Source organism: Ambystoma mexicanum, chromosome 1q (assembly GCF_040938575.1).
Source record: "Ambystoma mexicanum isolate Mex_15411 chromosome 1q, UKY_AmexF1_1, whole genome shotgun sequence".
Lineage (NCBI taxonomy): Eukaryota > Metazoa > Chordata > Amphibia > Caudata > Ambystomatidae > Ambystoma > Ambystoma mexicanum.
Window position 1 is genome coordinate 1,121,743,193 of NC_090922.1, and position 13,884 is coordinate 1,121,757,076.

Consider the following 13,884-nt stretch of genomic DNA (forward strand, 5'->3'; position numbering starts at 1 on the left):
GCATGCTGAGGTGGGAGCACCTGTTTGGGTACTAGGAAGTACACTGAATAAATACCCTGGTTTACCTGAAGAATAGGGACAGCTTCTATGGCGTCCTTTTCCAGAAGTGCTTCCACCTCTTGCTTCAGGATCCTCAGATGATCTGGCGTCAGGCATCTTGTCTTGGGCAGTCTGAACTGTGGAGGTCTGGCGAATTCCACGCAGTACCTGTGGGCGACCGTCTTTAGAACCCACTGGTCTGATGTAATCCTCTCCCATGCTGAAAGGAAAGATGCTTAGCGCTCCCCGATCGGAGAGGCATGGGAGGGGACCTGGATCCATATGTCATTTCTGACCAAAGGTTGCTGTACCCCTGGGGTTGGGGCCTCTGCCCTTCCCGCGTCGCTGGCCCCTAGGTGGAAAGTTGGCGGGGGTGCTGGATGCTTGGCTTGAGTTCCAGTTGTTTCCCGTGCTGTAGATGTTTTGGGCAGAACGGGATTGGCCTTGAAAGGACTAGCGGGAACCACTTCCCCTCTGGGAGGTGCGGGGGTGTGACTTGTGTATGCTCTGTTGCAGGGTCTTAAGAGTCTCATGCTCTTTTTTGGCAGTCTCCAGAGCATAGTCGACTGCTTTCCCAAAGAGATTCGATGCTTCGATTGGCTTGTTAAGAAGAGCACCTTGGGTTTCCGGCTTGAAGCCAGAGTTTCGGAGCCAAGCGTGCCGTTTAAGCAGAGTGCCCTGCGCCCGGGATCTTCCGGCCGTTTCCGCAGTATCTGAAGTGTTTAAGACATTTTGATTGACTTGCCTGCCCTCAGCCACGATGGCGAGTAATTTGGATTTTGCGGGTTCAGGTACCCCCTGGAGACCACCTTGTATAAGGTGCCATTGCGCATCAGCATAGCTGGCAAGCAAAGTGGCGTTTGCTATGCGCGTGGTAAAGGCTGCTGCCGTGGTAATATGTTTACCCAAGGCATATCATCTTTTAGACTCCTTATTGGGAGGTGCCTCTCCCATAGCAAGGGGTACTCCCGCCCGTTTCCGGGTGGTGGTAACCACTAGGGAATCGGGGGTGGCATGGCTTTTAATATATTGAGGGTCTATGGGCGATGGCCGAAATAATTTCTCCACCCTTGGATTGACTGCCCTGGTCTGGGCTAGTGTGGCAAGAGAAGGAGCCAGTATCCTCTCAATGGAATTTAGGAGCGGTATGGCTTGACTGGAGGGTTTTTTTTCTTTAAGAATGTCCTCCACAAAATGTTGTTCAGGTATTGCTTCCTGGGTGGCGATCTGAAAGTGATTGGCTGCCTTCCTTAAGATTGCTTTAAAGGCCATCTGATAGTCTATTGGAGAAGCCTGGCAGACCGGGGTGGAAGGAGGGGAGTCCAGACATAGGACATCTGTGTCATGATTGTGAGTAGAGAGTGCCCATGGCTCCTATCAACTTGATGAGTCCTCCCAGTTGCCCATGGCATCCACCTGGTCATCTGCAGTATAGTCTTGTAGGAAGGTATTCTCTTCTTCCTCATCATAAATATCTTGAAGTGTCCATCTGGATGGACAGAAATGAAATGTTCCTGAGAAGATTCAAAATTTCCGGGGAATTTCAAGGTTGACACAGAAAGAGGATCCTCTCAATGTCGCTTGGGTGTAGGGTGCTCTGAAAGTGACAATCCGTCAAGGCGGTCCTGGCACCGTTCAATTTTTTCCCTGATCCATTTAGATGAACCAGAAGGTGCAAAAGGTGGAAAATCTTAATTTTCCCACCTTTGGTGCCGATATTTATTAGAAATCGTGCTAGACAAAGGCTCCAGACCAGCCTCGGTCTTCGCAAGCATTGGGATGCTGTGGCGCGTCTTCAGACATATACGCGGCGCGCTCCTTGCGTTGCGACGATTCCTTAGGCGCCAGCCCCACTGCTGAGTGATCCTCGCGATACTTTCGACGATGTCCGACGAAACAGGGCATGCGGTAGGTTTTTCACCCATTGATTGACTAGAAGGCCTAACGGTAGATTTGTGTCCTACCAGGGCCTTAGGGGGCGCCGGAGCGTCAGACGAGCACGCTTCGCCGGCCAAATGTGATGTTGTGGTAGCGCCCTTAATTTTCGAAGGCCCAGTCGCAAGACGCTGCTGCGGATGCAGGGGAAGGCTGTTGATCTGCAAGATAAGAGGATTCTGTTGAAATTTTCGGCAGTCCTGTTAGCAATGTCACCCGTTTGACGAACTCGTCGAAATTGGGGAAGGGGTTGTGTGTTTAGCGTGTGTTTTATGTACGCCCCTGTCGCCGGGTGTTGTCCCCATAGCGTGACGTGTCAGGCCTGTAGGGGGACGGGCGTGGCAGACCTAGAAGGGTCTGCCGTAAGGTCGATGGCATCCGGTATGGATGCTTGGTCATCACTAGTGCCCCCGTCACTTCGGCGAGTGCGGCGGTGGGGGAAGAAGATCCAGCCTGTGACATGCCGTAGGCGGCCCACCGCAGCGCTCCGAGTGTTTTAGGCCGAAGGAGTCTACAAGCCGCTTCTTTGTGGTCAAGAGGGAGGCAGACAATTATTGCACTTATCGTGCTCGTGCTGCCACAGGTATCTGACCCTCCAAGAGCGGCAAAACCTAAATGGTGTCCTTTCCATAGCGAAAGCTAATGAAAATGACGACCAGACCTAGAGGGGGGAAGAGGAAAGACCTTGCGAAAGATATATGACCACCCCGACCCCACTCTCCCTTACTGTGTAGGCCAGCCAGAGGGCACGGCCACGTGGACGAGTCAGCCGCCAGATCGTAGGCGCCGAGGTGCACCGCTGTTGAAAGTTCCCCGCAGTCTTCGTCGTAGCATTTGAAGCACTGTTGAAGTGACTTGGTAAATAAACCAACAAAGTCGCTAAATAAACAATGTCCCTTATGAAGAGCTCTGCATGGGTTGACCAGTTATCTGGGTGGAAAAAAACAATCCGAGGGACCTCGGCACGCGAGGGATTTTGGGTACACTACACGTCACGATAGGGATAGTGTTACAGACACGCCTATGCAGACGTCCCCTTTCGGTCCCCGAAAGACAAGATACAATACTCCGCAGTTACTAATGGATGTCGGACCATATGCACAGCATGTGATTCGAAGCAGATTAACAAGCATCAGAAACGCGCTTTACTCAGATACAAAGATCAGAATTAGACTGCCTTGAGAGGGTGTACTTTGAACAGAGATACAAACCTGGAATGGACTAAAACAAGGCTGCCCTTTAGCGGCCACTCCGTTTAACCTGTACACATGCGATTTACCAGATAATCAAAATATCATAAATGCAAACCCTCTAAATTTGAATGCGATACCAATTCCATACATTAGTTACGTGGATGACTTGGTTATATTAGATAAAACCCAAGTGGGATTGCAAAAGAGACTGGAAAAATATGTGGAGAAGAATGGGTTAATGATCAATACAGAAAAATCCCAGGTAATGACACTGGCATACCATCAAAATAAAAAGAATTCATTGACAATCTTTCTTAAAGAGAAAAAGCTATAACTGGTGAAAACGACAATGTATCTCAGAGTGCGGCTAAACCAATCGGAGATTGAAAAAGACTGGGCAGATCACCTAAAAAACAAAGCGCACTCATTAGCTTGTCAAGGCACACTTATACACAGAAAATGAGTAACATTTTCAATGAAACCCATAATTACATTTTGGCACCAGAAGGTGGTAGCAATTATATCATACGGGAGCGAAGCTTCACTTAATTTGCCTCGTCAAATATGGAACCAAGTCGAAGGGATTTTCTGGAAAAAGATACCATCGCTCCCTCACTCTTAGCCGATGCCAAGGATTCGTTACGAACTGGCTATCCAGTCGATAGAGTCCATTATAAATTGGAAATACCTAGATTTAGGAAGACTATATTGGACAAAGATACCAGCAATAGACATTACGATGCAAACCCAAATCTTCAAATGACAAAGTGCTAAATGTGTGGAAAGAGACATGCCTCCAAATATTAACGCAGATGCAACTGTGGAGATGCTCGTAAATCACCCATTGGAAGTGAAAAAAAAGAATCCAACAGCATGATTGAATTACAACTATGCAAACGAAAGAATAATATCAGTTAGCGATAAACTGTGAAATCGAAAACAGATCATTAAGTCAATTACTGCACTGACAATCTTCCCAAAGAGAAGGAGATATACTTTAACGCAAATGCAACTGAATGTTTTACCCACAAGGGAAGTCCTTGTTAAAACAAAAACAGCTATCTGACAAGAACATTTATTACAGATTTTGTCAACATGTAGATCAAGTAGAATCAATATACCACCTAATGATGAAATGCTCAAACGATAAAGACAACTATTAAGAGGCATGCTCCCACAAGAGAGGATTCATTATAGTATGAAAGAGCAATGGTTGCAGATAATAGTAGGAAATAATAAACCCTTATCTTTAGGGTAATGCAATTTCGGAACAGCATAATGATCGAGACTTAACTCATGGCAGACTCAAAAGACTTAATACAAGAAATGTTCTAGCCGTATTTGTGAATACAGAATGAAAAATGTTCTGTTCTGAAACTGAATTTACACTTTGATATGGTGAAATGTATAGAACTTGTAAAGAGTATGTGGGGAAAATATTTTAACAAAAGAATGAAAACGTTTCGTAATTAAACTATCATGTAACAAAACAAAAAAAAAAGTCTCTACTACACAGATCTACATTATCTGACCGTACCCGATTTTGCCGCGGCCAGAAGGTTCTCATGAGAAATGTACATTTCTCATGCGAACACATGTTCAAATCCCCTACACACCCAAACCCCCCACCCACAACACACCCCCCACACACCCCCAACGTACCCACACCCCACTTACCCGTGTATGGGAGGACAGGTCAAAGAGAGCTCCCCCTCCCCTGCAGTCCCCTCCTTGTGATGTCCATGACTCATCAGGGGGCCCCCCCCTGCCACCAGGGCCCAGGTGGTGGGTGGACCACTGGCCGACACATCAACTAAACATACTGTATTAGGCTAGGCCCAGGAAACTATTTTGAAAACCAGAACGCCATCTTAAGACATGACTCCTTGTGTGCTGCAGCACGGCCCCCACCTTTAGAGAGTCCTCGTCTACCCTGTTGCCTCCGCTCCCTGGCAGATCCGCTGAAAGCCCGTTCCCACGACTAGTCGGACATGAGCTAGTGTTAGAGCAAACACTATCTTTCACCTTCCACAGTGCATCATTATCCTCAGCGTGACCCGGGCAGCGGGGCTGGCTTGGAAAATAACTGTAAACCGTCCCCGATAAAACAAAAGCCTTAATCCCACACCAGGAAACTACACATATATTGCATTACAATGATATCCCTTCTGCACGACCTCTGTCAAAAATCTACAAACACTGTACGAACCGAAGAATGTGTCATTGTGTGACCACATGGTCACAATACTCAAACCCCCTCAGTATGCGCACACACTCAGGGACCCGGGCCTCCTACTATGTGCTTCTCTAGTGGCAATGTAAAGTGAATGATACCAATGATGCTGCTAGAGTGCAAAGGAACACAAGCTCGACAGTATTGTGAGCTCATGTAAATAAGATACATCGAATACCATCAAGTGCAAATGTACAGGTTTAATGTGTATTACTGCGGTCAACCGTATTGGTCTGTTGCTCCTGCGTGCTCCACCAACCCTAATGCTACCCCACGTATCGTGTTTACAGTGTGATGCTAAAACTGCTAATATTGCAAATACTTACCCTATAGTGACTAATGGAGCTGTAGATATAGTTAACGAATTCTGAAAATAATATGTACTGCTGTAAATACTATAGATGTGTAACCCCTTAGCCATTTTACATTATGTGAATCCCTTCGTTTTACAGTTTGCAGCTTGCTAGAAGACTATCATTGTGGGCATATCCAAGGCCCCCTCTCCTCCCTTCCCATTGAAGCCTGCCAGAGAAAGCAAAGGCCCGAACGACACCGTCTCACCTCCCCCAATTCGGCTGGAGCCGTTTCAGGCATTCATGATTCCCCCGCAGCTCACATGGCCTCGAACAGCCACCTGAATTATTTACAGCCCAGCAGCAAAATCCGGCCATAACCAGAGGCGCCCCCTCATAGGTCCCACGACCCATCGGTTCACCCCAGATTAATGACGCTTGTAAAAGAAGACGCCCAATATTGCACCAACATTGTGTAAAAGCATCCGTCATGACTTCTAACGAGACCCAAAGCCCGGACAGTTTACCCCATGCCCTGAGACCCGACCCCGTGGCCTATGATACCTAGTCAACAGGATAACAGCAACCCTGTATTGATGTATCGCCAAAGTTCCCCACCTAATGCGCATTCCTCCTGTGTTATATTAACCTGTAGAATAACCTATTGTAGGATTTACAGGACAACTGACATTGCAGCATTGAATGAATAGGGTGTGCCTGGCCCTTAAGGCAGAAAGCCAAGAAAGACGTCCATCAATGACACTGACCACGCCTGACCGGACAGCGCCTCCCGGATGAGCACAGCTGACCTGCCCACCCCACATTGGCACCCGGCGGTGTCCACCAACCACGGAGAGACGCATCACAGCTGCACATATAGTTAGTCGACGCCACCCAATCCCCATGTACATGCGCCCCCTATAGTGTGTAGGTGCCTATGACACTTTTTGTAAATAAAAACGCCTGTCTTTGCTATTGTCAGACAGAGCGCTCTCGGAGTTTGCAGAGTTCTTTGCATGCCCTATTTTGACTTGGATAAAACTTTCCTTAAGCTCACCCGCACTTGGTCCTAGCCTTATTCCCATTTGTGGGAGAGTCCATTCTTGCCTCTCATTGCGGGGAGGGTCGTGCTATCTGGGGACGCTTGCCTTCACCTGTCATTGCATCGCGCTGTGTCCCTGCGGCGCCAGTTCCCTTTCACTTCTGTGATCGGGAACCGGCGCTGCAGTGTCCCTTTCTTTTTTTTGGGAGCTGCAGGGATTTCCCCTGCAACCCCCACTCACTATACCACACAGTATAGTGAGCAGGGTGTTGCAGGGGGGACACCCCCACAGCCCCCTTTTTTTTGGAGAGTGCTGCGGGGGTGTCCCCCGCAACACTCTACTCACTATACCACACAGTATAGTGAGCGGGGTGTTGCGGGGGAGACCCCAGCAGTCTTAAAAAAAACAGTTATACTTACCTACAATGCTACCACCAAAGGTTCAAACTTTTGGTGTTTCGAACCTTTGGTGGTAGCATTTTTCAGACTTTTTGTACAGTCGGACCTTTTGTTTTCGGTCCAATCGTACAATTTCTACTACACAGGTTGGTAGTGTGGCCGAGCAGCCAGGCTTATCCCAAGAGGGGTCAATGTGAGCAGTAGGGTTGTAACACAGTTTCACAGTGACAGTTATTCAAATAAACACTTATTTAACGGTCAGTTGTGCAAGCCTTCTTCAGAAGGGAGCAAGATATGTAACAATTATAATACACTTCAAAAAACACTTAGTTTCTCCAAATCAGATGATACCCATTAGGGATGGCACACAGACACTTCCTACACCCTCAGGTGACTAATAGCTAGGACACTGTATTACTGGTACATTTTCAGCAATACAGAGTTTGGGTGTAAAGGGTTAGATAGGGGAATAAAACAAAAGGTTAAAGCATTCATAAACTGGTAAGTACTTTTTAGACCCTCCAATGCAAAGTAAATTACCCTTTCCTGGGGGAAAAGGCAAAAGCACAGTCAGAGGTAGAAGAGTCTCTCCGGAAGCCAGGACAGTCAATGTTAGTTGAGCAAAGTCTAGGTGTGCTGAAGATCATCTTTGCAGGCAAGTAAAAGTCTTGCACTATGTTTTTAGAGAGGTTTGTAGAAGTAAGATTCACTTAAAGGGCCACAAGCTGTGAGGCTTGTGAGATGCAAAGCTATCAGCAACTCTGCAATGGTAACCAAGACAAGTCTCAACAGAGTGAGAGCAAGTAAGGCTACACAACAAGAGGCAAGTCCTTTTAGGTTTACAGTACCTTTGGTTTAGAAGAAATGGTTCTAGCTGGCTTCTGTTCCTGTGTGGCTCTGCAGATCCTGTGCCTTAGTCGCACTTCGCGGTTTCAGCTCCTTGCGCCGGACAGCTAATAGCACCACCGCCGTTCTCAGATAGCACTTCAGACTTTCCTCGCATCTGGGGTCCAGCACTTTGTTGAGGTGCCTCAGGCTTTGTCAGTCCGGCTTCAGGGAAGTGCAGAGGATCTTTCTGGCGCTCGGGTCAGACTTAAAAGCGATCCACTCAGTTTGGTGTTCCTCTCCCTTGCACTTTGGTTCTAGCAGCAGAAGTACAGCCAGCTCCGAGAGGATGGCCAAACAAGTTCACTTTGGAGTTGATTGGTCCCACCAACTTAAGGGGAGAATTCGTCCTTGCAGGGCTTCTCTAGTCGAAACTAATTCGGAGTTTCAGCGGCTTCGCCAGGCAAAACAACGGAGTTGCAGCAGGCGTCTCTTCATAGTTCTTCTGATTCCTTCATCCACTTGTCAACTCTGCAATCCAAGCCAAAAGGCCTAGACTTTTATGCAGGTTTCTCCCATTCATTCCAACGTAGCTGTCAATCACACAGCAGGGTGGTTGTCCTTGCGGACATCCAGCCTGCCAATCACCTTTGGGTGCGTTCCTGTAACCAAAGGGATTAAGCACAGTGAGTTTTGCCTACCTCCTACACTTCCTGCCCCTGCCAGACATACTGGAGCCAGAGGGGGGCTTCACTCATGAATCCTGCCCTGCCTAAGGCAAAACGAACAGAAGGGACCAAACCTGGTTTGGCGTGCAGAGTAAATCTCAAGGACCTTTCCAGCAAGAAAACAAGACCGGGGCCATTTTGACAAAATGGGCACCCATGGGTGCCTTACTGCAGCTGCGAATGCAGCCCGCAGTTAAAACACAATGGCAGTAAAAGGTAAACCATTGCCACCAGCCATTAATTGTAGAAAGGGTAACAAAAATGTTACATGAGAAACTAGACAAAGGAGATACTAAGTAACCCCTCCAGCCCCCTATGGTACGATAGTGTGTGCTGGGTCTATAAAGTTACAAACTATAAGTAAAGTCAATTTCACTTCACTGCTCTTGGAAACAGTTCTACCAAGAGAAGGTATTTGGGACATCTAAGACTTGCCTGGGTCACTGCACTGACGGTGCAGTGTGTCACAATGTAAAGAGGATGCCTATGGAGTTTGTGTTTCTTTTGACCTTTGGATCCAAATCACAGAAAAATACATGAGCGAGTGGAAAAAAGGTACTCACTCTCTCCAAGTTAGAAATAAAAAGTCCTAAAGTCCAGCAAAAGAGATGGGGGTCTCTAAGGTAGAAGGGAATTGGCACATTTCTAAAAATTCTCCATAACATTGGCAAGTTCTCCCTTCTAAAGAAGGCTTATTTAAAACAGATTTAAATTAATAAATTATATAAATTAAAAAAATCTTGAGTAAAAGTGTTATTTGAATCCTTGTCACTGTGAAACTATGGTGCAACCCTACAGCTCACATGGAGCCCTCGCTGCTCAGTTACTGCCAACTTGTGTAGTACAGACTCATACCAAAGGTTGGGTTACCTATTGCCATGAGGACAAGGCTGGTGTAGTCTCCCACAGGGTTACTAAACACAATTTTGCCTAACAGTACCCATGTGCTACTAAGGTGGCGAAAAGTACAAAAATAATGTGCAAACAAATATTTCACTGCATGATTTTCAGTATTGCATGCTTGGCGTTAGAAACTTGTCTTTTTTTGCAAATGTCCTCCACTGGCTTAAATGGAATCTCAATCTTATCTGCTTGAAGGGGATGCCTCTCCCATTATTGTTCAACTTTTTGCATTCTCTTTTCCAAAATAACATCCCAGTTATTTATGATGGGAACTGAATAATGGTCCAAAGTCATTATCCTGCCCGCTGAGGCTGCTCCTACCAAAGATCGCCTTTTTTAGACCGCCAACAATGGCAGGAGTTTGCCTCCATGTGGGAGTTTCATCCATCAAACTTCCCATGACATGTTCTTTCAGTTCACCCTGCGTCTTATCGTAGTCTCCTCGTACCCACCCTGACCAAAAGCCTCTTTGTGCCGCTGCCCAAGCCTAAAGATCGGAAACTGTCATACGAGGTCATACACTTTCCGCAGGTGCCGTACACAAGGCTCCCTGTCAGTGCTGGGTGTGTAAACTGACCGAATCTATATTATTGTCTCACACTTAAAACACGATACAGCCAGTTGCCATGTAGATCATGAGGTGGAAAGCTGTCCATGTTTGTACAATCCTTCACCTGTTTGAATGTTGCATTCGAGACAGACCACACGATCCAAGAATCTACAGTCAAAGAACCATCAGGGGGATCAGTTGTGGCGACCAGCATTGACAAAGTCAAACACAGCCTACCAGGTGGCTACCTTCAAGTCGACAGGAAGACTTGAACCAGGTGCCTTCATATTCTGGATTGGTGTGTCAGTATCAAGTCCTATACTGTATAGACAGTCGGAGTAGTTGCCAGTTCTACATTTTTCCTTCATCTACCTGTGACTGAAATACACTTTTAAATGAGTACCTCATCCCTGTGGCATGGCCACTGCATGACTGCAACCCTCACCAGCCTGGTGTATCTCACCACAAGGAAGGCACTACGTAAAATGACTTGTGGGCCTGCGGACCCGGTCCTAGATGACACAGTCTGCGTCCATCTGCTGCCCCTGAAGGATCTTCCCATTCTGCGGCTACTGAAATCCAAGAAGTCATCCCGTCTTAGGGTCTCTGCAAGAGCATAACGAACCAGTGGAAATTTCAGTTCATGGTAAGCCCAGCTGTCCCCACCAATTCCTTATCCTGTGGTTTTATCAAGTCAGGGGTGAAGAGAAGATCAAAGTGCCTCTATCCCTATTGAATTACATTGGGTATGAAGTCCCAACTTAAAAGGTCGGTATGTTACCAGGCCATAGACAGCAGAACCTAGGCCAGGAGTCCTCTGCAGTTCCCAAGGGCATGGGACCGAGAGACTACCCTAAACATAGATGGAAAACTGGATTGTGAACTTTCTGTAGTAGATTTATTCAAAACCCTGCTTGGCAAGGCCACCTCCCTATAACAAACTGAATTAAAGAGCAAGAATGGACTTAATGCTCTCGGGTGTTGGGAGTCTACTAGCCACTTTAAGACTTGTGAATTTACTTCCATCCCTTTTCTCCCCACTTAGTGGTAGGAAACTAATTTGGTGACATGAAACGGTGGACCCATGTTAGTTTAATAGTGATTTTACCAACAACATAATGACGACCTTGATGCAATCTGGCGTTGATAGCATATTGTACTTACCTGTGTGGACATCCGTTCCTTTACATACTCATTTTTAACTATACGTCACACCAAGCCTACCTTTACCCGAGCCCAAGCATGAACGCTCAGTCTCTATACCTTTGAGAGTGGTCAAATGGTAGTGCAATCTGTTTGTATCTTTAAGTTGGGTTCCCAGAACCACTCATAAGAGGTGGTTCTAAAAAATCCTTCCAACACCTAGTAAACATAACTTTAATGTGCCCATATAATGCATTTCCTCGGTCCCTGCAAATTCTGGGACAGAAGCAACAACTTAAGAACATCCATGTTAACTGCTTGCAAAATATTCACCATACACGCTTATTAGGGCCTATAGCTTCTGTCTATGTTACAGATGTCCGGTTTCATATTTAGTGCTTCATTTCACAGCTTTTCTTTATTTTTACGAGCTCAAACCCATCTGTCATGTTGCGTTGCAAGTTTGCATGCTTTAATGTAATTAACACTTTTACAAAAAGGGCAGTGTCCACTACACAAATTCAACACGTTTATTAAAAAAGTACAATTTAAAAAAAAAAGGAAAGGAAATATTACCCTCATTGACATACCTCTTCATCATCAAGGAAGTCGACATACCAGTCCCATAAATCTGTAGGCGGCTGAGTATACCTAAACAGCAGAACAGAAAAGCCACATTAGTTTACGAACAGCCTCTGGGAATTAAACAAACTAGTGACTACGTAGAGGAGTACTCACCTTATGTACATAAATCCTAGTGCTCGAATATAGGGGGAATCTGAATGCGTTATAAGGCCCATTACTTGTTTTCGTGTGAGTTTCAAAGTGAACAATTTGTACAACAGGCAAAACGCAGTAGACACTATTCCTCCAGTTCCAACACCGCGCACCTGAAAGAAATGAAAATGAATTCAAACATCAAAATCTGACTGCAAACTTTATTTTTTCAATGCTTGGATCAGGCAATGCTTGATGCACCAAAAATCAAAATACACCGAGTAATTATAAAGACCACTATAGCCATCCACTTTAAAAAGTAACCATTTAAGAGACCCAGATGCATAAAAAGGTACTTTCCACGCTTCCATTTTTCTGACCTAGGCATTTTATTTTTTAGACTTAACGCTAGCAGAAACATAACGAGAATGGTTTCCAACAGATAAGCTATTTCCTTCCCAATTCTAGTTTTTACTACAATGCTGGCATTGTCTTGAGAAATGGGATTATTTCAGTTAGGAGAAGCATGGCCACAACTCTTGGAAAGACATTTTTGTTAAAGTAAAAATCTGGGACGAATTAGTTCCTGGAATTTTAACCATCAATATTTAAAAGGGGATGATCAAATGACCAAATCAGTGCTTCCCAATTAATAACATGGTTCCAAACTGCTCCGAGCTATTTAGCTCCTGCTCCTTCCTAGGCGAGACAGCTACCAGGAATTACGTTTGGCTCCCCGGGCCAACTGGTGCCTTACCAGTATGCATTTGCGACATTAACCGAGTGTTTGAGAATGTAAATCAAGAATAAGGACATGACGGATCACACAAATTAGGTAAAAGGTTAAAGTGTGCATCTAAATTGGAAGTTATATTTGCAGGGAGTTGCATACTCGCTCTTGAGCTCCCCCCTCCCACCTCTCCCCTGTGGCAGCTCCTGCCTAATGGGCGATACCAGACTACCAGGAGCTAGATTTAGTTCTTGCTCGTCGAATATTTCGAACCCTCACCAAGTACCATGCTCTTACCAAGACTGCAGAATGATTTTAGGGCGATCTCTACCAGTCTGTCTAGTCTACTGTTAAACCACAGTTCCCTTGAATACCGTGCTGAAAACGTGATTGCCTCTGGGATAGTACTTCAGTCCAGCACAGAAGCCAAAATGCTAGCCATCATGACCTTTATAACCCATTGGCCTTCATGCTACAATAGGCGCTTTCTGGATGACTGGCCAGAGTTTTGGCAACTATTGCCTATTCATTAAGATGGATAAGAGAATTTCAGTCTTTACTTAAAAGAAGGCTCATTCAAATTTGCTGGACCATACATCTAAACTTGGGCTCACAGTGGATATCTACCTCAGAAATCTGGGTGAAACAATTTGTGCCGGACCACAAAATCTTAAGCAGATTGTTACTATCTCCCAAGATTTCCCTTGTGTCAACTTGGCAAACCCTAAAAGTCAGTTAGATACAAAAATAAATCTCATATGATCCCTTTAAGACTATTTTTCACCTAACACACACAAGACTCAGACCATACTAACCCTACATAAGGATTAGATTAACTCCACTGAGAAATCAAGACGACTACTTGCCCTGGCCCAATAAAACATGCAAACCAGTGCAAGACGTAGCTAATAAAATGTTATGACAAAGATATCACAGAGATTTAATTGAAAAGACCCAGTGACAACTGCATGAAGCGGGCCCTGAATTTGCTTATCTTGCTAAACCCGCATGTTGAGCAGCACATGTAATCAACTCGACCTATGCGAAATTAACATCGACCCATGAACTTATTGTATTAATATTTCGTATTGAAAAACCATGGTGAAACATTACTAGCAATTAATGTGCTTTTCAAATATTCTCCTCCTGGACAC

The 13,884-nt window shown here is 45.5% G+C and overlaps 1 protein-coding gene across 1 annotated transcript in view; it reads right to left on the reverse strand.

Moving 5' to 3' along the window:
• Positions 1-13,884, reverse strand: part of PRPF38B (pre-mRNA processing factor 38B) — a 137,573-nt gene that overhangs the window by 80,213 nt on the left and 43,476 nt on the right. Inside the window, exons 3-4 of the mRNA XM_069641864.1 lie at positions 12,022-12,173; positions 11,874-11,934 (exon numbers count right to left, since the gene is read on the reverse strand). Of these exons, the coding sequence (XP_069497965.1) occupies positions 11,874-11,934; positions 12,022-12,173 (213 nt within the window). The remainder of the gene's footprint in view (positions 1-11,873; positions 11,935-12,021; positions 12,174-13,884) is intronic.